This window comes from Trachinotus anak, unplaced genomic scaffold (assembly GCF_046630095.1).
Source record: "Trachinotus anak isolate AG129_WGS33_773 ecotype Australia unplaced genomic scaffold, CSIRO_AGI_Tana_v1 ptg000010l, whole genome shotgun sequence".
NCBI classification, from domain to species: domain Eukaryota; kingdom Metazoa; phylum Chordata; class Actinopteri; order Carangiformes; family Carangidae; genus Trachinotus; species Trachinotus anak.
The window spans coordinates 13,187,234-13,209,833 of record NW_027273861.1 but is presented as its reverse complement, the minus strand read 5'-3'; the positions used below and the strand labels follow the sequence as shown (position 1 = coordinate 13,209,833).

The 22,600-nt window shown below is 40.3% G+C and overlaps 2 protein-coding genes across 5 annotated transcripts; one reads left to right on the top strand and one right to left on the bottom strand.

Moving 5' to 3' along the window:
• Nucleotides 1-32: 32 nt before the first annotated feature.
• shc2 (SHC (Src homology 2 domain containing) transforming protein 2) lies at nt 33-17,914 on the bottom strand. 4 transcript variants are annotated; one of them, XM_071487690.1, is made up of 14 exons: nt 17,513-17,914; nt 14,982-15,776; nt 11,295-11,365; nt 8,772-8,832; nt 8,273-8,392; nt 7,799-7,852; nt 7,548-7,599; nt 7,173-7,299; nt 6,023-6,203; nt 4,768-4,861; nt 3,039-3,218; nt 2,578-2,915; nt 2,167-2,318; nt 33-1,849 (listed from the first exon to the last, which is right to left on the bottom strand). In XM_071487690.1, exons 2-13 carry the CDS (start codon nt 15,747-15,749, stop codon nt 2,190-2,192), a joined length of 2,175 nt encoding a protein of 724 aa, XP_071343791.1. In that variant the 5' UTR covers nt 15,750-15,776; nt 17,513-17,914; the 3' UTR covers nt 33-1,849; nt 2,167-2,189. The 4 variants fall into 4 exon arrangements, with proteins under 4 accessions (XP_071343791.1, XP_071343790.1, XP_071343792.1 ...); XM_071487689.1 differs by having other exon boundaries at nt 14,982-15,792; nt 17,513-17,913; XM_071487691.1 differs by having other exon boundaries at nt 14,982-15,242; nt 17,513-17,790.
• A 2,537-nt stretch (nt 17,915-20,451) lies between these two features.
• cks2 (CDC28 protein kinase regulatory subunit 2) lies at nt 20,452-22,577 on the top strand. The gene is made up of 3 exons (XM_071487702.1): nt 20,452-20,671; nt 21,203-21,330; nt 22,038-22,577. The coding sequence occupies exons 1-3, from the start codon at nt 20,613-20,615 to the stop codon at nt 22,079-22,081; spliced, it is 231 nt and encodes a 76-aa protein (XP_071343803.1). The 5' UTR covers nt 20,452-20,612; the 3' UTR covers nt 22,082-22,577.
• Nucleotides 22,578-22,600: the final 23 nt, after the last annotated feature.

Genomic DNA, 22,600 nt, shown 5'->3' with positions numbered 1-22,600 from the left:
GAAGACTCACAAATGACAAGATACCATCTGAATTTCTTTCATTAATCTTTAATTAACTCTTCAATTAAATTTATTGACAAAAAGCCAATAAGGTTAATCAAAGAAGAAAAGATCCAAGAAATTCCTGAGAACGCAAAAAGGGAGATCTGAAAAAATGACAGTAATCATTTGGACCTCACCAAAAGCCTTGAAGCTCATTTCATCTCTCTGTGCATTCATGAGGCTGTAGCTAAGTACAGTGGTGGGCCTGATTAAAGATACGTTCCAAATGACACAGAGCGAAATGCAAAAAGGACATGACCAACCACTAGTAAGATTTTTAAAGTATTAGACCGGCAAAAATAGGGTAGGAAATTTGCTGTCAGTGTAGCCAAAGAACAGAAATAAGACAAGCGAGTCATTGAGATGTACAGACACAGACGTGGGAAAAGGACAATCAATAAACTGATGTATTTCCCTGAGCCGGGACAAATAAAGGATTTCATTTCAAGTCCAAATCCCCTGCCTTTAATAACAATCACTGCAGAGGCTATGGTTTGCTTCAAAGAAAACAAAAGGATTAATCTAGGGGAACGTTCTAAGGGATACACATACAGACAATGACAATCATGACCACAATAAGACATTATTAAACATTGTTCGCCCCAAAACAAGAGCAGCTTAGATTACTGTTTACAAGTATAAGAGCTTAATCATCCTGAAGTTTGTTCAGTCATTCATTGGCATGGCAAGAAAACTAGTCTTTTGCATTAGGAGCATAAATGCACATTATATACACTCTGACACAAATGCCTGTCTCTGTAGTTATTAAGGCACTGAAGTTGGAGGGGCTGGGGAAAAACAGGCATGGATATACTGAGTGTGTATGCACAGTGGGTGTTTTGAACCCAGGATGTAGTATTCATTTGATCTCAGAGTACAGACTGACCAATAGGACTTCCATAGGACTATACAACACATACAGTCTTATGTCAAATTATGAACAGCCCTTGCAAACACAACACAAACGACTGATATTCATGGTAAATGTGTTAAAACCGATTTCAAGACAATGTATTTGATGTCCACTTGGCTGTCTACATGAAGATATAGTATGGCTGCATGATTTTTTAAAAAGTTGGATTTGGTGCTTCAGTGATTCTGGAGAAAGAAAAAAGACAGAAGAATGTGTGTGACTATCTGAATCATGTTCAGTTTGTTTCCATTGTGCCATCTTAGTCAGGTGCTGCAGCCCTGTGAACATGTAACAACAAACACTCTTTACAGTCCAGTGAAGCAGACATTCCTTCAGTTGTCTCTTGTAATCACAGTATTTTCATTTCCTGCATTTATACTGAAAGGAACTACTGAATATGGAACCTGATGTCTTTGTGTTTTTCTATATCTGCACCAAATAATCAGTGACAGATTTTGTTCATGACAGTTTTGCTCTGTGACGGACTGGTCGACTGGAAGCACATCACTATTACAGGCATTGTTGGACATTTCTTCACTGTGCATCAAATCCTTACATGATTTCCTGAAGTTGGGTCCTCTCCAAACAGTTGCAATGATCGACAGTTATCCAGCTCAGGGTTAAGTTAAACTTCTGGTGGATTGGTTAGCTTAATAGCTGCGTGCTGAGGAGTTTATGACAGATGAGGGATAGTTTGGTTGATCCTGGTAGGACAACAGGCGGAGAAAGTACATGGAGATGTCAGATGCCTTACTCTCCTTGGTAGAGTTGTTCATGGAAAGAAAGTGTGAGACATATCCTTCGCTCCAGATAAATATCCATCGGTGATAATTGATTTCCAGTTACAGTTTTTTCTCTGTAGTTTTTCTTGCATGGGCACACAAACATTCAGCTCTGGAATAAGGTGGAGAAAGATGACATACCTTTAGGCACTGATCAATACAGTCATTGTTTAGTGGCTGAGATACAATAATCACATGTCTGACAGTAGATAAGCTGTCCATTGCTGCTAGGAACTAAATTGTAATTGATTGCCCCCCACAAGGTTAAGAACAACCACCTATGATTTCTTGAAAACATGCAATTTTCATGAAATGCACATTCACTTCTTCTCACTGTATAGAATGCTTCCAATAATCTTAAGTCCTCCTGCATCCCTGATTAATGCATTTCCAATCATAATCAACAATACAAATCATTTTCCGACTTACTATCCCATGCAGAGGCAGGTGGCTCACTGTTTCCTCCTGACCACCTGTTTAAGGTGGAGCTCACTCTCTGCTGCTACAATAGGCAGCTCGTTCTTCAGATGGTATGAGATGAGGTGGCTTATGCTCTCAAATAACATGTCTTTGGTTCGGACCTGTGTAGAAGACAGGAAGAGATAGGGGTGTAAGTAATCACGCTGACCACAAAGGTTATGATAAGTCCTTTATAAAGCCTGCTTGCCATATTGAATTGCGCCAAATACAAAAAAGGTCACAAACCAATAAATACACAGTTGAAAAGTTTGATTTAAGTCTATTTTTGCTTCACCGCCTTTCTATGAACTGGTATGACCTTTGATTGCTGGCAAACACAGTTTTGACAAGCTGTATTGTCTGTTATTAGACTAGACTCACCACCCCCTCAGGGTCCACTAGCAGTAGGTGTTTGGGCAGGCCACAGTGCATGCCTGTTAGCACATACTGTCCCGGGTTGGTTGTGCTCTCCCGGACAAGGAAATCTCCATCTCGAACCAGGAGTTTCTCTGCGTCTCTTCGGCTCATGCGGCTGTGATACCAGGTCTCCCTGCGGAGCTGATCCTCATTTGGGGCCACAGGGGCTCGACGGCGTGGAGGGCTGGGCCACTGGTCCTCCAAGATCCGAACACCACCCCCTCCAGCCTGAGCACCTCCAGCTGTGGAGCCAACAGCTCCACCACTGGCCTCATGGAGCTTCAGGGCATCCTCAAAGGGCCCTACAGGGACAGTGATGTTTCACAAACACAAATATTTTCATCCTACAGTATTTTTCTAATAATGAAGTGAGATTATCTTCACTATATCTGTCAGAATATGTCATTCTAAATCTCAGGACTTACTCATGTCAAAGAGATCTTTCTTAGGACTGTCAGGTGCCCTGCCCCCTCTGTGTCCACTGGGGCCGTGTGCCAATGAATCCAGGTTTTCCAGACTCTGGGTGTTAACATACTGATGCTCCTCATAGTCTCTGCTGCCAGGTGGTTGGCCATCAGCACACAGGTAACCATCTGATGTCAGACCTGAAACAGACAGGTGTGCTCAGTGCATTTCTGACTTCTGGCGGGATATGTAGAACTGTGCGTATCATGTATGTAATATGTGTGTGAAATTTTTATATGTGTCTTACGTTTTCTCCTCTAATGGTTCACATCACAATTTGAAATATTTCCACAGATGAGCTATTTTTTTAGTATTTACTAAAATGGCTATTGTCACCATTTTTGACCAGTTATATGTAGCAACCAATGAGGAGGCAGCTTCTGGAAAACAGAAAGGTCTATTGTTCAAGACTGACTGGCCCTTACATATTTTACCCCTCTCACTTCCCTTGTTTCCTGTGTGTCTCTTCACCATTGATTGTCCAATAAAAAAGTTATCTTTTCACAATATTAATATCCAGAGGTGGCAGGGAGCATAAGCTCATAAGAGAACTATGAGCCTGCTTAGGGCCCTAAGAGTGCTTGAAAAAAAATTGTTAAATGTTATTTCACTAGTAATCATACAAAAATGAAGCTACAACAAATAAACTTGCTAATGGGAGTGTTTAAATTTACAGATGTGCAAATGATGAAGTATTGACAATATTCAATAATATTGACAGTGCTGAGGCACTGGTAGGCCCCTCCTCCAAATCAAATTCTGCTTAGGGCCCCATAAAGGCTTGTTACTTTTAATCAACTTTTTCAATTGTAATCATGATGTTCAAAATCAACGTACAAGGGTCAATACAAGTAACTTATGTGGCATGCACACGTCATTCATTGTTTTAATTTGCTAAAAATATTCATTTACTCTGTAAACCTGGTGGTAAAACTGCAGAAAAGCTCATTTAGATTGTTTTTTCATGCTATAAAAAACACATAAAAGATCTATCCTGAGGAGATGATACCACTGCAGATATTTGTGACAACAAAATATCACACGTTTCCTGAAAAGAATGGTGTGGTCTGCACTAGATTCCTCCACAAAGTTAATAAATGAATCAATCCCAAAGGTTAACTACGGTAATAATCCAAAGGGAATTCAGAGAATCTTGAGGACGCTCCAAGCTTCTCTCCTATCAAAGCTGACAGACAACCTGAACCACAAGGTCAAGCCTATAATCTGGAAGGTCATCCTGATTAAAGCTTCCTACAATCCTAATTCTATCAGGTGATTCTGAGAAGAGTCCAAACTCTGGACTTTTTGTGCCTGTGCCAGAGTGTAAGTAAATCTCATTCAGGCCAAAGTGCAGAGACGAGGAGAAATGAGCAGTGAGAGAGCTGAAGGACAGCCTTCATGTGTGGAGACAATTTAATTACAGATCTGTAAACACAAACATCTGACCAAGGAGAAATCCCACAACTTATTCTCTATTCGGGGTCATTGTTCTCCTGACTGGGTGAGTAAAGAACACTGCAGCTCAAATCAAATAAAAAAAATCTTATATATATGTGATTTGTATAAATTACCTCCTGCTTTGATCTTGATTAATATTACCCCATGAAGGAAATGTTATCTTAGTAGCTTACTGGCACTGTTTTTTTTTTTCTTGCTGTTATACCTTCCTCTTGCCACAGGGTGTCTCACCTGAGCTGCTGCTGGTCTCAGTGTCCCAGTGAAGCTCATAACACAGCTGACCAGGGGGATAAGACGCTTGCTCCCTCCTAGCTGGTGAGCCCATCTGCAAACACACATACACACCAAACAAACCCATCGTAAATACATTTCTATCACTGTACCTGAATGGACAACTCTCTCATCTCTTGTCCCCACATAATGTTGTTTTAAAGCACTCTATTTGAAACACTAGCTACAGCATGTCACCATATTTTGAACAAGTTGCGGGGAGAGAGAGAGAGAGATGATCACCCAGTAAGCAACAGAGGAGCCAAGGCTCTTTGCGTAATCATATCTGCCTTTGGCAATTATGGTGCAGGCACATCAGGTAGACAGTTATGGAGTATATTTTCATCCTCCTGCTGTTTAACTCCTGGCAAGCAATGCAGGGAAGGAGAAGCAAAACATAGTCACCAATTTATGAGGGAGATATCAAATAGTTTACCTGAGTCTGGCTGTCGGGTAAAGGATAGTTATTTAATACCTGATAAAGCCCAGATGTGCTTTGGCTACATCTCTAATAACGTTAGATAGTGAATTTGGAAATTTCACATCACACATGATTCTTGGATGCCCTCTTATATATTGCAGTGGAGAAGCAAGTATTCAGATCCTTTACTTATATAAAAGTACCAGTAAAGCAATGATAAGGAAAAAAAACGTAAAAGTAAAGTAAAAGTTACAAGTAAAAGTCCTGCATCAAGTAAAATTACCACTGTATTATTGGCAAAAATGTAATTAAAGTATCAAAAGTAAAATTACTTGTGCTGTTAAATGTCCCTGATATATTATTATATATAACATTTTTTACATTGTTAATACTGATACACCAATAATATGTAAGCATCATTTTACAGTTGTAGCTGGTTGAGTTGGAGTTTTAACTACTTTATACACAATTTGGTAGTTTAAGTTAAGATAGTTTAAAAACAATTACAACATTCAGAGCTGAGGTTCCTCCAAAGGGTCACACGATAAATATATATCTGTCAAATAAATGTAATGGAGTAAAATGTACAAGTTTCTTTTGGAAATGTAGTGGATCAGAAGAATAAAGTAGTATAAATTAGCAATAAAGTACAAGTGCCTCAAAACTATACTCAAGAACAGTACTTGAGTAGGTGTACTTTGTTATTCCATCGCTGCTATACTGCACAGCTAGGGCTACCATACCAGAATCTGGAAACTTGACCCAACTTAACCAAAATCATGCCAGGACACTCACCTGTGCTGCCATCTTGCTCTGTGGCTGAGTGTGGATGTGACCCAGGAGGGCTCCACTGGGCCTGAGCCTGGAATCCACTACACCCCCAACAGGTGGCTCTTTCCCTGGGATGCTGTTGTAGTAATCATGCTCAGAGAAGTCCTCATCCTCCCCCCACAACGGCTCCTCTGGCCTGACAGACCTGAGGAGGCACGTACATGTAAGTGAAAGTAGCTTTATGTCTACATTAAAGAAAATACAATAAAAAACAGAAAACATACCAATGTTTTTATTACACTGTGCATGAGCATACTAACAGTATTATTACTACTAAAGCAAGACCCCTACTTCTACAATCTGAACAATACTTATGTTGATTATTATTCTTCTATGACTTTGATATGATAAAGAAATCTGGGTTCAGAATGGATCAGGTCAGATCAGATGACATGTCCACATCCGAAAGTGATCTATACAAATCAGATAGAGATTTTTATAGATCACTGGATCTGCTGCTGCTGCTGCTGATGCTGCTGCTGCTGACAGCAGGAGGATGTTCATTTGAAACCAGAACAGAAAAGACCAACAGTCTGGAGTTCCTCCCGTGTTTGCAGTGGCATCACCGCAACACCTGAAGTTTGGTCACAGGGTGAGAAGACCTGTGAGATCAATGTTAAAAGATGGATTTTTTAGGTAACACAAGAACAAACTATCATGTCTCTCTGTAATGAATAACAAAGAAAGCTGAGAGTTGTACAGTAGGTCAGGTTTTTTTGATACAACTAAACTTTTTTTTGTAGGATGCCTGACCAATATAGTGTATTTATATTGTCAAACTAAGTATGACTGAAAGTAAACTTCCACCACCTACAACTGCCAACTAGTTTAAAGTGTTAAGCTTTAATGTATATTAATGTTCTCTTGTTGAGTTTTATTTTCTTAAAATTATATATATATACATTATATTTAAAATTGTGTTGTACAGGGAATGTATTTACAGATATCTCTTAGCACCTTAATACTTGTTGTTACTGTACAAATAGGCTGCAAATGATTGTATGATTTAATAGTGTCTCACAAATCCACAGATGCCACAGATTTGAGGAACAGTAAAAAAGACTCATTTTAATCTTTTCACTGAGGTTATGATTTTACCAGGACTGTGAGTTACCTCTCCACAGATGCCATAGTTTTGGGAGGACTGTGTAGATACTGTTTGAACTGCAGCTCAAAGGCCTGGCCGATGGTGCTGATGACACTCTGGGCTAAACCGTCTGAGCACTCCAGGATATGACAAGCTGAAGGAAACAAAAAAGAGAAGTTTTTTTTCCAGCTGCCACGTACTTAAAGAATGAATTTCCTGAGCTAGTATTAATCTCACTATGTTACCCTTATATGCTATTTTTTTCTTTTTTAATGGGAGTGACATCTTGCTCAAAAAATATTAGTAATTAATATTATAAAGCAAGAACTGTAGTCAATGTAATAGTGAGTTTTTGTCCACTCTCATATTAAGGATAACTATTAGAAGCTTTTGAGGACACACCTCTCTGATTCACTGGGTCTTTGGCCACATACGCTACATAATCAGGCGTGTCCTGCAACAGACAAGAGGAAAAATTTGATTAGACAAGATTAATTAGATGTATATTACTTCATTAAAGCCTTCATCGACCCTTGGATCATGAGATTGGAAAACAGTAAAATGCAATCCAGTCAAATATGTGCTGTCTGCCAAAATGTCCATTCCAGCAATAACAATGTAAAAGAGAGCTGGGAGTAAAATACTGCACTCACTGTGTCTCCCCCAGAGGCAAATGAGATGGACTGCATGGGATGATGCGCTATCACCTAAAAGAGACAAGTAGATCAGTCAGAGGCAGAGGTTTGCCAATTTTCTTATATATATATATATATATATATATATATATATATATATATATATATAGCAACATAAATGGACAAGGAGACAAGAGATGCCAAAATCTAATGAAGTAAAGAAAGCTCACTAAACATTTTTCATAATTAGAAGAACTGAACATTCTCAAGTGGAAATTACTTTAGCAATTTATTTTTCTCATGACCCAACACAACTATTTATTGGATGTGGAAACTCTGGGATTGACTATCAATGAGAAATTAATTCACACATATTATTACGAAAATTGAACATCAGCTGTGGACAATAACATTTTATGAAAGGATATTTAAAGAAATGTGTCACTGTAGTTCTTGAGGAGATGAATTTATCGTGGTTTAGTATCATCTTACCTGTCGTGTGGTAGGGACGAGCAGACCGAGGCCGTCTATGGAAATATTGACTGCGATACTCATGCCTGCAAATCGCAGGTTACTCTTCCCCATAATGGACTGGAGAGCTTTGTTCAGGGCCTGCACGAGAAATAATACAGTGGAAATTATCATCACATATTTAAAACTGTGGTTATTTCAGAAAAGGGTAATATCATCCTGTTTTTGTCAGAAATCCTGCATAGAGTAACAGATGAGTTTGTTTTGTGATATCCAGTGATTCAGAAAGCATCACACAAGCTGGCACATGTATCACAGTGACCCTGTGTAGTAAACTCTACACATCTAGTTCTCCAGCAGCAACAATTTTAGTATATGTTATACCATATCTGTTTTTATCTGTACTGCAATTCAAGTTTCCCACTTGGGATAATCAAATGAATCTGAATCTGAATTCTAGGAATTATTTGCAAACAGCATAATGAAACATGCACAGAAGGATTAAAAGTTTACTATTAACCTTCTTCCTCCAAGGCCCCTTTCCTCCTGGCACAGCTTCACAGAGCCTGTTGATGGCTTCCCTAATTAATGAAATGAAAAAAGGTCAAAGGTCAAAATAAAGTGGGAGACACTGGCTACCGATCAGCTGAGTGCAAGGACATATTTATGATCTCAACGTCATGTGGATTTATGGTGTCTGTGCACCCACATCCATTATGGGTGCTGGGTTGTTCCTTGAGTATAACTGAGATGAAAAGTTTTAAATATTTAGCCCACCTTTAGAGCTACACAAATCTGCTGCATCACAATGATGGAAAAACCTGAGGTTAAACATGAACAGAAGCTTAGTGTTTCCTTCCCTCGAGCTAAAGTCATAGGTCACAGACCTGTCACAGTTCAAAGGTCAAGAAAAGCTTTCCAGCAGGGCTGTTCATAATGTACTATCCAAGCCACCACTGATTTCCATGGATCTTACAAAAAAAGACAGTCATCATCAGTGATTGTTTATCAAATTCACATTCAAGTCCCCATTGGCTTAGAGAAGAAGAAACCATAATTTAATGCAAACTAAAGTGTCTGCAACTCTAACTGCTTCTTTAGGGCATCTTTATTCACATTTATTTTTCACAGTGCAATTCTCTCTGCAGATTTGCTACAACTTTGCAGTGAAGCTGCAGTAACTCCTAAGAATGGCTGTCTAATGGGCATTTAAAGCTTCTGTCCCCTGTGGGTCTGATGGCGGGAGAGAGGCATAATGTGGATTTGAGGCTGGAGCACACTCTCCCTCTGCCAGGGGACAGCGGGGACAGCAGTCAAGAACCCAGCTGCCCCTATCAAGTGTCTCGTAAATATTTAAAAAGCAGCGTCCCGGGCCCCATCTCGAGTAAAGGTCTTCTCAGGGATTTTTGACAAACACCACAATGTTCGAATGACTCATGCTGATGAGAGGGCAAGGGGGAGGGGGAGGAGGAGGATAAGGAGAAGGAGAGCTGGGCTGTTGTTGTTGTTGTTGTTTTTGTCTGCAGCCTCGGCAGCCTCCCTGCAATAAAATGCTGGGCTTCATTATCACTGCTATTGCTGTTTCACACCGTGACACACAGAGCACTGTTGGGAGGAGGAAGTACGTTTTTGAAATTCTGACAGGCACCAAATGATTTGCGGTTGTTTTCCAGGACTCAGTTAAGCTGTGTGCAGCCAGCTCTCCATGAAAAATATAGTCTCTGACTCTTTTTTTTTTTTTTTGCTTTATTAAGACAATCAGTCATTGCTTTTTGGACTTGTGGGACAGATGCAACATGTTCCCCGAGCAATCAGAGACTCAGGCCTTGTGTCATTAGCATCACTGGAGAATTAGAAAGTCTGTTTTAAAGCCTTTGCTTAACTGCTTTATACAAGCAACCAAAAAAAAAAGGCCATAGTGCATTTGACCGAGGGTAAGCACTCTGAACATTGACCATAAAGTCAACAACCTCAAGGACGCAAAAACAAAACAGATTCATCATCAATGCACGAAAACAGTCAAGATTAGAATGATGTCATGCTGTTAGTCATACGACAACTAAACCTGATGTACACAGCTCATGCTCTGTATGGTTCCTCCCTTCGCTAATGTTTTGTTTTGCTGTTTTGTTTTGAACACCCTCCTCCTCCTCCTCCTCCTCCTCCCCCTCCTCCTCCTGAAGAAGTTACAGCCGCAGACATTATCCAACAGGGTGCGTTCACGGGGACCACTGCAGCTTTCCACAGTCATTAACAAACATCATCAATAATAGATCTCTCTCTCTTTCTCTCTCTCTCTCTCTCCCTCTCCCTCTCTATCACTCCATCTCTGCTGCCTCCTCCCCCTGCACTTAAGCCTTGGATGCATGGTGGGCTCCGATTACTACCGATCGATTGTGAAGGAGAGAGAGGAGGGCGAGAGACAGAGAGGGAGAGCGGGGGGAGTGCACTTCTCCCATGTGGTCGAGGATTGCAAAGAACCCTCTTTTATAACAATAACATCACATGTAGGGCATAAAAACACAAAGACACAGGTATATTAAGACCCTGAGGTGTAGTTTAATATACCTGTGTCTTTTATACCCTACACTAACCTGTCACACCAGTGAATACATACTGTGCACAGCAGTTGTGTTTGTCTTTAAACTGGGACACACAACACTGCATTGCTGCCATCATGCAGAGTCATTTCTCTGCCATCATGCAGAGTTACATTTCCACTCCAAGTGGTTGCAATGAAAAAAATAATCATGTCCTTTAACATTCCCAAAAAGGTGAATAGCTTTAAATCAAAGCTAGAGGTAAGACTCTTTGTTTTGCTTGTTACAGCAAAAGATAGATACTTAAGGATCATTCATCAAGTCACAGTGACATACTAATGAAGAAAATGAAAATAACCACTCAAAGTACTGTAACAGCCCAGTATTGACACACCGCTGATGGCAATTTGATATTATAGTGGCTGGTACTTCAGTTAATCCTGTACATCTTGGATCAAATTCTCCTGACTCATCACTGCCAGTAGAGATGGTTACCAGCTTACCTCGTCACCTGAGTCCGCGTGTTAAAGTCCAGGGAGCGCATTGACTTCAACACTTCAATGCAGCCCATGTACTGCAAAGAAAAACAGCCCAAACAAAAACAGTTAAAATTTTAAAAGACGGGTTTTTAAATGCACTTTCGACTGTAAGAATGAACTGTCCATGTAAAGTGCTGTGATTACCATTGTTTTAAGGCATAAACAAGTAAAAGGACTTTCAGTCAAAAATGAAAGATTCACTGTCTCCAATGTGGGAGAGGGCCTAAAAAAATGAAAGCTGAAAGTAAACATAAACTTACGACTTAAATTACCGGCTTTCTGAGGACCTAAATGCTGTATTTGCCGGAAAACCTTTCAAAGTTGTTTTTCAGTGGCATTAGAAATGTTCTATTGGCAAACATTAGTATTTCCAACAACACATAATAATCTAGCTCGAACCAACATTAAAGGCCATTAAAGTGTGATGCAGTGAGTAGCAGCCAGCTGAGCAGCTTCCTAATGGCTGCCAGGTTGAGGTGCTAATGGCACCTTGACTAGATTAGCAGCACTAAGAGCTCCAAATCACGGACAAGCTGTAGCTCCTTAGTCCTCTGGGGGATGCTAAGGGTGTGAGTGTGTGTATGTACTGCATACAATCGTTGCATGTGAGCATGCTTTGCATATCTGTGAGGTTTAGATTAAAATATTTAAAGGTGAGGAAAATCTGTGACTTAACATTGTAACACTGTTTGTAAAATAATTCCATTGCCATCACCAGTAAATGTTTGTTTATAAAGTGAAATAAAATGTAACATTTGTCTATAATGGCATGTACAGTGTTTATTTTAATGTGAAGTGTTTCAGTTAAATAAGCCAATACACAAATACATACAGAAAATAAAAAGAATCACAGAAATAAAGTGTTACACATTTGTGATATGTGAAAGGCAATCGTGTTGACTTGTCTATTAACTTTGATTGCTGTTTGTAAAACATAATTTGTGTATGTTAATATCTACTTATCAATAGTTTCCTGTCTCTCTGCTTAAAAAGACTTCCCGTAAAAAAAATATATATATATATCTATATATATATATAGATATATATATATATCTATATATGTATATAATAAAAAAATAAAACATTTTGGGAAGTAAAACTCTTTAGAAATGTAATAGCTTCTCAGATGCTCAGCTTCTCTTTGTGAAAGTTATTTGGTGTTACATAATGCACATCCTGTCCACCCTGTGGTACCTTAGTTCAATCAGTGTCATATTTACTGTTTTTCCAGGGTTATTACAGCAGACAGTGACAGACCACATGACAGCCGCACAAACAAACACACACAGAGAGAGAAAGAGAGGGAGAGACAGAGAGAGACAGAGAGAGAGAGAGCAACCTTTGAGCCACAGTGCTTAATGAGCTCTCTAACTAGATTTGGAGAGGGGGGGATGTCTTCCATCAGGAAAATTATCTCTCTCTTTTTTCTTTCCTACTCTCTGCCAATGCCTTCATTGTCACTCACTCATCTGCTGATGCAATGCACCCCCTCCTCTATCATGCTATCTGCTTTTTTATCCTTTTTGGATAGTCCAAACTCACCATTCCTGTGACTACGGGGACACTGACTTTTCAAGAAGCATTCCTTAGAAATGTAATTATACTGACATCCTCTCTCAAACTATCTTGCATCATAGCAGCCTTCTTTGAGATAAATTGGGGTCAGTTTATAGTTTGTTAATGTAGGAAATGTCCTAAGCTAATTTTATAATCTAATACCTTTCATTTTACCATTAATGCAAAGCCACACCAAGAAGCATGTAAGATATGTAACAGTGGATGGGCAGATAATGGTGCAGACAGTAAATGATTAGTTTTTTAAGGTTAGTACATATCCTGATCTTGATGCACCCCTTACAAACTGCACCCCTAGTAACAGACAATCATGTTACATATTACAAATAGTTATAATTTGATGGGAAAATAATGTGCACCAGATTGTAAGGGAATCGTATAAAATGATAGCAGTCTGGTTTTAATATAGCTCTTTAAATGATAGCTGCTTTGGCAGCTGCAGTTCTTTGTTTGATAGTTGCTGCAGTGTCCTGGCTGTCAGAGATGGCAGATGCAGGCCAGGCACAGAGCCGGACATGACCGTGAGGACAGAGACAAAGTGTAAAGAGGAAACCAATACTAAGAATCATATTTGTGTCTTTCCCAGCAGAGGAGCGTGTGTGTGTGTGTGTGTGTGTGTGTGTGTGTGTGTGTGGATGTGTGTGGGTATGTGAAAGAGTGAGTGGGAGAGAGAGCAGAAATAGAGGGAGTGAGAGCTGGCGCTATGGTAGCTATGCTGATTAAAAATGGCACAGCACAGCAGAAATCTACTGTCACTTTGACACTAATACATGCAGCAACTACTCCTCCCTGCATAGACGTACCACTGAATTGCACATGTACTACTGCTTTAGTTGCAGTGAAATGCTTTTCAAACATTAGCTCACATGGGTCATCTAAAATGATTGCATTACATGTTCAGAGATGACAACAATAAGCTGTTAAAAGCTTAGTCTGATAATTAACAGAGTAATCAATCACCTATGAGAGTAGTACTTGTTATGAATCGAGGAAAGCTCTGCATGGTGATGAGAGCTCATACGCACTCATCACTGGACCCCTCCCAAACCGATGCAACCGTCCTCTTCCACATCACATGATGCAAATGACTGTGATTAAATGTAATTGAATATAGGAATGAATAGTGCCTGTATAGTGCCATTAGAAAGCGAGCTTGGGCCCCAGACTGCGCTAATAAAGAGCATGTCATTAGTTTGTGGGGGGGGGGGGGGGGGGGGGGCAAAGATGAACAGGAGTGGGGGATTGCTACGGGGAGATCATTGACACTGACGTCAAGCAGTCTGCTTGGGATGGTAACCCTTTGTAAACACTAATCACAAGCAGACGCTGATGAAGAGGTGTCTTCAGAACACAGAATTATCCGTCGGGTTTATAATCAACTGACTAATATTTCTTTATGTAGCCTGATCTTATCTCATAAAAACACACAGTTTTGTCAAGCTCAGTCAAGCTTGCTATAATGATGCTAACTATTATAAAGACTGGGATTCACTATGCTGAGGGATCGTAAATCACACTTTATGGATAAAATCTTATGGTCACATTGCACACAAGAAATGAAGGTAAACAATCCCGACACCACACAAAGAGCACCACTCCCACAGGCTTACAATCATGCACAAGTTACATGCACTATAAATACAGATGGTTGTTGTTTGAAGTATAGTGCAAACAGGTAAACACGGTAAACAGTACAGCAGAAAGACAATCCTTACTATAGTCTGAGCACATCATTTCTTGGTTTATCTTTTTCCACCACGATGCCTGTGTGCTGTCCTCCTGACGCAGCCACACCAAGCCATCTATCTGGATTAAATTATGTATTCCCCAGCCCTTGCCACATGAGCTGCATAACAAACTGCCTGGCACTATGGTGTCCTTTTGTTTCCCACCCAGACGCAGAAACCTAAATGGAGTCATCAATATTATGGTATTCACTGGTTCCTGTGAGAAGGCAGTTGTTCACAAATGAGCACCTGGAAAAGAAAAGTTTTTCCTTTTCCTTTTCATTCAAATCCTGAATGAAGTCTGTGTTTAACTTCCTTTACAATAAATACATAGTATGCATTGACTCACCCTGACAATGTAGGACGCTCCTGGTCCTGCAATCTTCTTGTCAGGATGCAGCCAGCCCTGGGAAGGTTTGTGGATGAAGCTGCCCTTCTGGTTGAAGTCTTCTCCGCCAAGCCACATGCCTTCCACCCTTGTCCTGCGGTTCATTCCTGACCTGGAGCTGCTGGAACCACCAGGGCTCGCCATGACCTCTGTGGCCCCAAATCCGTGCCCCCCTGGACTGGCAGAGTTTGCTGCTGCAACTGCTCTCTGCCCCCGGATGGCCTGTAGGGAACAGGGGGTGACACACACAGGGTCACAGGAGTTGAGCACTGCTGCAAGACTGGCCACTGGGCCACTGGCTGAGGTCGCACCACTGGGCCTGTGTGATGTTGAAGACGGAGAGACAGAGGCCTGGGAAGGAGCTGCTGCTGTCTTGCCCGAGTCCTTGCTGGAGCTGGAGCTGGAGCTGGAGTTGGATGGGCTCCGGCTGAGCAGGGAGTTGGAAAACTTCCACTGGGGCATCTTAGGGATGAGCATGCAGAAGGTTGTGGTGGCATCCTGTTCCCCATCCAGGCAAGGGGAGTCAGCCAGGGCTGTAGCCCCAGCAGAGGACGAGGTCCTGGCACTGGGATCCAGAGGAGGCAGGGGAGGCAGAGGAAGCCTTGGGGTGGAGGAGGGCACTACCGGTGTGGCCACAACTTTGCCGCTCATGGCTAAGCTCTGCATCAGGTCGTCGGAGGAGGTCACAGACTCGTTGCGAAAGCGGCCATACTTTGGCTTAAGGAGCATGCCCGGAGGAGCCGCCTGAAGCAGGACCTGAGAGGGGGGATAACTGCCACAGGATGAAGGGGGGAAAGGGAAAAGGGGAAGGGAAGGGGAGGGGGGGAGGTGTGATGGAAGAGGGGGAGAAAACTAGAGACAAAATCTCCCAGGCGGAGTCCTATATCCTTGTCAGAGTCAACTGAATGCTGTCTGGTCCTCTCCCGTTCACGCACACACACTTCCCCACTCTCATGCCGCTCTCCTCTCTATCTGAGCTGGCCTGCTTCCTTTCCCTGCCTTAGGCAAGCTTGCTCTTATGCTCCCGGTCTCCCTCTCTCTCTCTGTCTCTCTCTCTTTGGATGATGTCATTGGGTCTATTAGCCCTGCCCTGCCCAGCTGCTCTCAGACTATATTAGCTAAAACACATCTGCCTGAACCACCCTGCTCTCAGACACACACACATTCACACACTGCAGAGAACCTATTTTGTGCATAAAAGACATTCAGCAAATTAATAATGCATCAGTGTATCTTTGGAAAAATTGCATGATTTCAAATCTCTCAGACCGAACAAAGCTGTCAATATATAGACAATAAAATAAAGCAATGATAATGAGGTTATATTATAATGAGGCTTTATTTTACGTTACATTATTAAGTGACTATGTTAATCTAAGCAAAGCCAATATTCTTTTTTGTTTTTCTCTAACTTGCAAGACGATAAATATACATACAAGAATATTTCGGTTCTGTAGGAAAGTGCACGAAAATAAATGCAATATACTGTAGCAGTACACACTGACGTGACAATGTTCAAATACAATATAGAAACAGTAACAGAAGAATTGATAGAGAATAAAATACAATTCCAATTAGTTTAAGTGTATTTCTTGTGAGTCGACGGGTGTAGAATTCAATTTGTCCTGGCAGTACACAAAGACTTAACAAAGGACACAATGCAGCCACACTCATAAGGGACTACATGTCTGAAAACATCCACCCAATCCCATCTGTCTGAATTGTCTTCCCAACTTCCCTCCCACCCACCTCCCCAGAGAGCAATCAGCCACCTCAGCACGATCCTTTTAGCCCCTCGGCTGCACCCTCCCTCGTGCCTTTTCCTCATTCCTTGTCAAATCATTTTTACTCTTTTATCTGTTTCTCTCACAATTGTATTTTCCCATCTTGCACACATAATACACATAAGGTATGCATCAGCAGTCAAGGTTCCTACAAAGTGGGTTAAGCAGGGATTTACACTGCACAACTTTTTTTTCATTGTGTGGTGGTCAAATCATGCACACAGGTAAGAGTGAGTACAAGGTATTAAAAAAGAATGCAAATGTTAGAGGTGATCCATAAGGACAGCAAAGGTTACTCAGATTGTTGAGAAAATAAAGAAAACTGATAATAAATGTTATAAGGACAGAAGAGAGGACTTAGTGTGTGATGTGAACAATGTCTGGAATGATTGTGAAATAAACCAATAGGAAGGGTCATCTGTTACCAACGAAGGAGGGGCAATGTACTGACTAAATAATACCACCTACACAGACAAGGAAAAGCTCATTATGTTCCTGTCAATAGCTTAAATTCAATCAAGCAAGTCATTACGATTTGTTCAGTCCCATAACCAGTCTGCACAGTAGTGTCTTGTTTTCTGTCCAACAAAATGCAACTCAAGAACGACTCACTAAACAAAATATGATTCAGTCAGAACATCCTGAGCAAAATATGAACAAATTCTACACTAAATGTATTTAGAAATGCATCAGAGGCAGGAAACTTACCTATATGTCAGAGGAGAAAAAGGATGAAAATAAGATCCAGCCCAGTGAACGTCCAATGACGTAAACTATGTGTATGATTCTAAAATTAAACCAGCTGCAGCTATGGTTGAATATGAGAAAAAATTCATTTCACCAGCCAGGAAACCCTATTACAACTGAAAAACCGACGCACACGCAAGTAAACCAGACTCAGAAACACTATGACACCACTACTGCTGCCATCCCACCTTCTTCCAAACAGCCAATCACTTCTTGTTTGTTTGCTACAGAGTATAAGAAGTTACTGATAAACCAGATGTAATCGATACATGTCGACAGATGTAGCTGGCCTTACGCAGTGCCCTTTTCCCAAACTGCACTAACAACATGTACAAAAGGAAAGAGATATGTGAAATGCATGCCTGCAAGCCACACTGACTGAAGTATTGTAAACAAATAGATGCAATGGTAAGCTATAAAAAGTGGTACTAGGTTTAATTTTCATGAACACCAATATCAGTTATTGGATTCTACCTGATGTTAGACTGCAGTTTCAATCACACAACTATACTATGTTTCTCTGTATGTGAACAGTTAACATATTTGCCCCATGATCCGGTACTTTGCATATAACTACAAGTGGAACAAATCATGCTGTGAATACACAACCACTCATTAGCAGCTGTTACCCTGACAACGGTGATTACAACTTGGAACAACAACATAGGTCACCTGCAGCGCAGAAACCTCAAACTAAACAGTTTGGTTAAAATATAAGTTATGGGTTTGTACTTGCAAATCATTGACTGAGAAAAGTAATACCACATTTATGTGAGGCTATAAAAAATATAAATGATTACTGATGCATTTCTCACTGCCTGTTATTATGTCACAACAGTACTGTTGAAATTTCAAGAAAATGCATTAAGCCAATGGAAATGTCTCAAATAGAAATAAGAGCATAACCTATTTTGATATTAAGGGATGAAATCCTGTTATAGTCTAATAAAATACTGAGTGACAAGAAAAATGTCCCTCCTGTCCCTGGATTGGATCATAACTGAAATCCTCAGGATAAAACAGTCCACTGTATCTAACACAAGCATAATTGAATTACACACATAACTGACCATTTGATCATTTTCTTTGCCTCAAATCAGCCAACAACAATAATAATAGTAATAATAAAAAATAGGATTTTGATAAGACATGCTCCTACAAGAAAATAAATAAATAAATAATGATAATAATAATATATTATATCTTTTACTTTACTGACTACTTTACTTTTGAAGACCAGACCAGAGGCTGCAGTGAAGCTTGGGAGATCATCACCAGGGAAGTTTCCAAGCATTGGCTGATGTCTATGGGCTCCGAGACTTCAGGCGGCCACTGTCTGCAAATGATTTTCCACAATATATTTTGTTTGATTTCATGTGTATCTGTCCAATTAATTTTGAACCCCTAAATCTTGGTTCCTATGTGGTAAATGTTATACAGGTCTGACAGTTATTTCTATATTTCTCTAAACCTACTCAAATTAAAGCTGAGACTTTCCACTTTACCGTAGTGTTCTTTATCTTATTTCAAATTGAATATGCTGAAGCACAGAGCCTGAAGAACAAAAAATGTAACTGTCCAAATAATTAAGGACTGGACTGTAGTTCAGACACAGCTCAGATCTGACAATTCAAATCTTTTACTTTTTATGATCCTTTGAAGACAATGCTATAACCAATTGTCAAACTTAAAATTATGTAATTAAAATAAAATGTGTTACATCTTCCTCAATTATTTTTTTTTATACCATGAACAGATTATTTTACAAACATAACAACCACTTAATTAATGCACCAAGTCCAGAGCCTGCAAGGACATTTGGTCAGTTCACCAGAAATGTCACAGTCATAGAAACAACTAATCATACTCGGTGTATTATCAGACTAATTCACTCTGCAGCTTTATTGCAAGCTACTGTATATTTGACAGATTGTTGATACTCCTGTGGGTTGACATGAAACACGGGGGTAAGTGTTGAACATCTGAACAATCTTAGCCTGCTTAATGATAGTGACAGTCGATCACAAGGAGACATGCTCTATTTGTTAGGTTTTCAGATGAGAAAAAAAAACTTAAGACGGTTTGTGGACAGCTGGTGGAATCAATACATTGTCGATCAAGCGTCCAGTCATCAAACAGCGCGGTCCTCAATGACAATCTATCCTGCACACAGGACCATTCACTCGTACTGACGATTATTGATAAACAACAATGTGGGAATGTGAACAACACTGCAGAACATAATCAGGTCTAATTACGGCAAATAATTACAATTCAGAATGATAATTGCCTCCCTTTTGACAGAGCCGTCGGGCGGGCCAATGAAGGTGCGCGTTTGTACATGGCTTGTAGAGGTTATACAGAACTCCCTCAAACACAGCTGTTGCGTTCACTGCTGCTGTGTAAACCAACCATGAAGCAGGAGCGGGTGGAATTAATTGAACACCCAGTGTGAGCATGGACTTTATTTTAGCTTTTGGAAGCATCTGATAAGAAATAAATCCCTATTTTTCCACATACTGAACAGCATGTGCAACAACACCCGAGCCTCGACGGCAGGCAGCGTCGCAACGTAACAGAGAGAACTATGACATGAAGAGCTCTCACTGAGCCTCTCTTTTCGCTGTCAGAAAGGTTCTGGCAAAGGACCAGCATATTTTTTTTAATCAAATACATTACACGTCTTCCGCTCCAACGCCTAAGACTTACTTGACTTACGTGACACAAAACATAAACTTGAGATGATAGCTGAAATTTCAATTTTTTTAAGGAATTTAGAGGAAAATACACACAGTGTGGCATACCATGCTTCCTCACTGTGCTTCTGAGACAGAGTGCCTCATCTTCTCAAACATAGACGATTTGGGGGAAGGGCGTGTTCCTCACTCGACCAATCCGGGGAAAGCGGGGAACCGTTGGTGTTTGAATCGTCGTCTGAAAACAGCGGCAGATGACAGCAGCCTGTTGCGCTCGTAAATCTGAGGAGAAGTGAGCTAACTGTTTAATATCACCTGAAAACAGCTTTCTGGACTTCAGCTTTGACTGCTACCGTCCACTGAAGATGTCGAAGAAACAGATTTACTATTCTGACAAGTACAACGATGAGGAGTTCGAGTACAGGTAGGATTATCGGCATTTGCTAACGTTAACGTTCTCAGAAGTCCGTTATTTATGTTGAGTAGCTAGTTAGCTAACGTAAAACTACGGTAAGATTACGGTAGTTTGATAATCTGCGGGGATCAACATGATGTTAACGCCTGTTGGTAACGTCGTCCTGACATGGTCATTTAGTAAAAGGCAGTACTGAGTATGTAATCTTAGTGTTATCGCAAACAGTACTCAAATAACACAACTATCCGGTCCACTGAATAGCTACCCATGCTAATTGTTGTTAAAAGCAGCTCTGTTTGAACGCTGTGGGGCCAACGTTAAGTTACTGTGGCAGATTTAATGTACAAAAACCAACTACGCCTTACATTACTAGCATTGTGAACCGAGGCTTCAAGTGGTAAGGTTGCATTAAAGTTACCTGAGATTGACATTAATTTAGCCTACTGCTTTGCCGTCGTTTTGCAAAAATAACACACTATTGTCTGAGCTCTGGTTGGTCATTCTTTTGTTTTTTCGTTTTGTTGTTTGTCCTCCACATAGGCATGTCGTGCTTCCAAAGCAGCTGTCTAAACTGGTGCCCTCCTCCCACCTAATGACAGAAGAGGAGTGGAGGGGACTGGGGGTGCAACAGAGCCAGGGCTGGATTCACTACATGATCCACAAACCAGGTGAGTGACCGTGGAATTAAAGGATAGGCTCACGTCTTTTAAAGGTCTGTCTTAAAACAATACTCTAAAAGGCATACTGATTGCTGTAACCATTTCTTATGTTCATGATCATAAGGGTACAAGAAAAAGGGGACAAAATCCACAGTCTTAGTCTTTGTTACCTGCCAAAATAAATTGTTCAACCAAAGCCAATATGTGTGTTTCAGCAGTCTGCATTAATCAGATCATTTGATTATTTCCAAACTTTAAGTATTTTTTAGAGCAAAATTCTGTTTTGTATTACCATCTCCCCAGTGCAGCTCAGCAAGGGAATACAGACTGGAGAAATACAACAGGGACATTTTGTATCTGAAAGACTAACTTGCACACATTTTTGTCAAAACAAGACTGCTAGAGCCTAATTTTTATTCAGCTTCAGCCATCTCCACTGTAGTTCACCATGAAGGAATCTCTTCATCTCCAGTAAGGAGACGGGGAATGATTATAGATGTCAGTGTCTCATGTTTTACAAACGTGAGTGTAGTATTAAGGTAAGCATGACAAATATCAGAACTTATCCTCTAATAGCTCTTAGCATCTCCCATTAGACTGTGCTGAAACTTAGAAGGACATGGATCATACCTGTGTGCATGGTAATACACTGTATGGTGTAACCACTGTACTTAGATGATGCTGACAGATACTTCTCCTTGCTTTACTCTCTTCAGAGCCACATATACTGCTTTTCCGAAGGCCTCTCCCAAAGGATTAAATGGGAACCATCTGTAAAATACCTGCTCTCATCTTTGCTGATTTGTATTGTCCTTGGACCATACATCTCTCCTACATACATCTCTACATTTGTTCTAATGTATTGTGTAGAAAACCCTTAGTTGTATTGTGGTTTTTGTTCTTTCAAACTCCCTCAATTTTTAGAGGTAACGAGAGGCAAATATCTTGATTCCACTGTGAATGATTATAACCAATATGAAGGTGAAAATTTGCCTGTCAATTGTACATTTTTAATGCATTTTTTTAAATGTCTTTTGATGTCATTTTGTTATGATTGATTTATTTACTGAGTGGTCATACAGGCATAGGATTTTATTTTTCTTAAGGCCACGATTTCCCCATTTTCTGTTCTTTATGCTTATGTTAGTGTTATGTACATATATTATTTCTAGATATTATACATTTTGACACTGAGTCATGGTTGATTCAACAAGTTCTTTGTTACTGAAAGAACAAAATAAAATGTACTTTCTTCACACGTGTTTGCTCATGCATATTT

Bases quoted from the DNA above. Each gene is read 5' to 3' on its own strand.
- shc2 (XM_071487690.1), bottom strand. From the start codon at position 15,749: ATGCTCCTTAAGCCAAAGTATGGCCGCTTTCGCAACGAGTCTGTGACC. The intron at 7,600-7,798 runs GTGAGTGCAGTA...TGTCTGTTGCAG, and splicing joins TTGCCTCTGGGGGAGACACA to GACACGCCTGATTATGTAGC. The intron at 2,319-2,577 runs GTGAGTCTAGTC...TCTTCTACACAG, and splicing joins TAGTGGACCCTGAGGGGGTG to GTCCGAACCAAAGACATGTT.
- cks2 (XM_071487702.1), top strand. From the start codon at position 20,613: ATGTCGAAGAAACAGATTTACTATTCTGACAAGTACAACGATGAGGAG. The intron at 20,672-21,202 runs GTAGGATTATCG...TCCTCCACATAG, and splicing joins GATGAGGAGTTCGAGTACAG to GCATGTCGTGCTTCCAAAGC. The intron at 21,331-22,037 runs GTGAGTGACCGT...TACTCTCTTCAG, and splicing joins CTACATGATCCACAAACCAG to AGCCACATATACTGCTTTTC.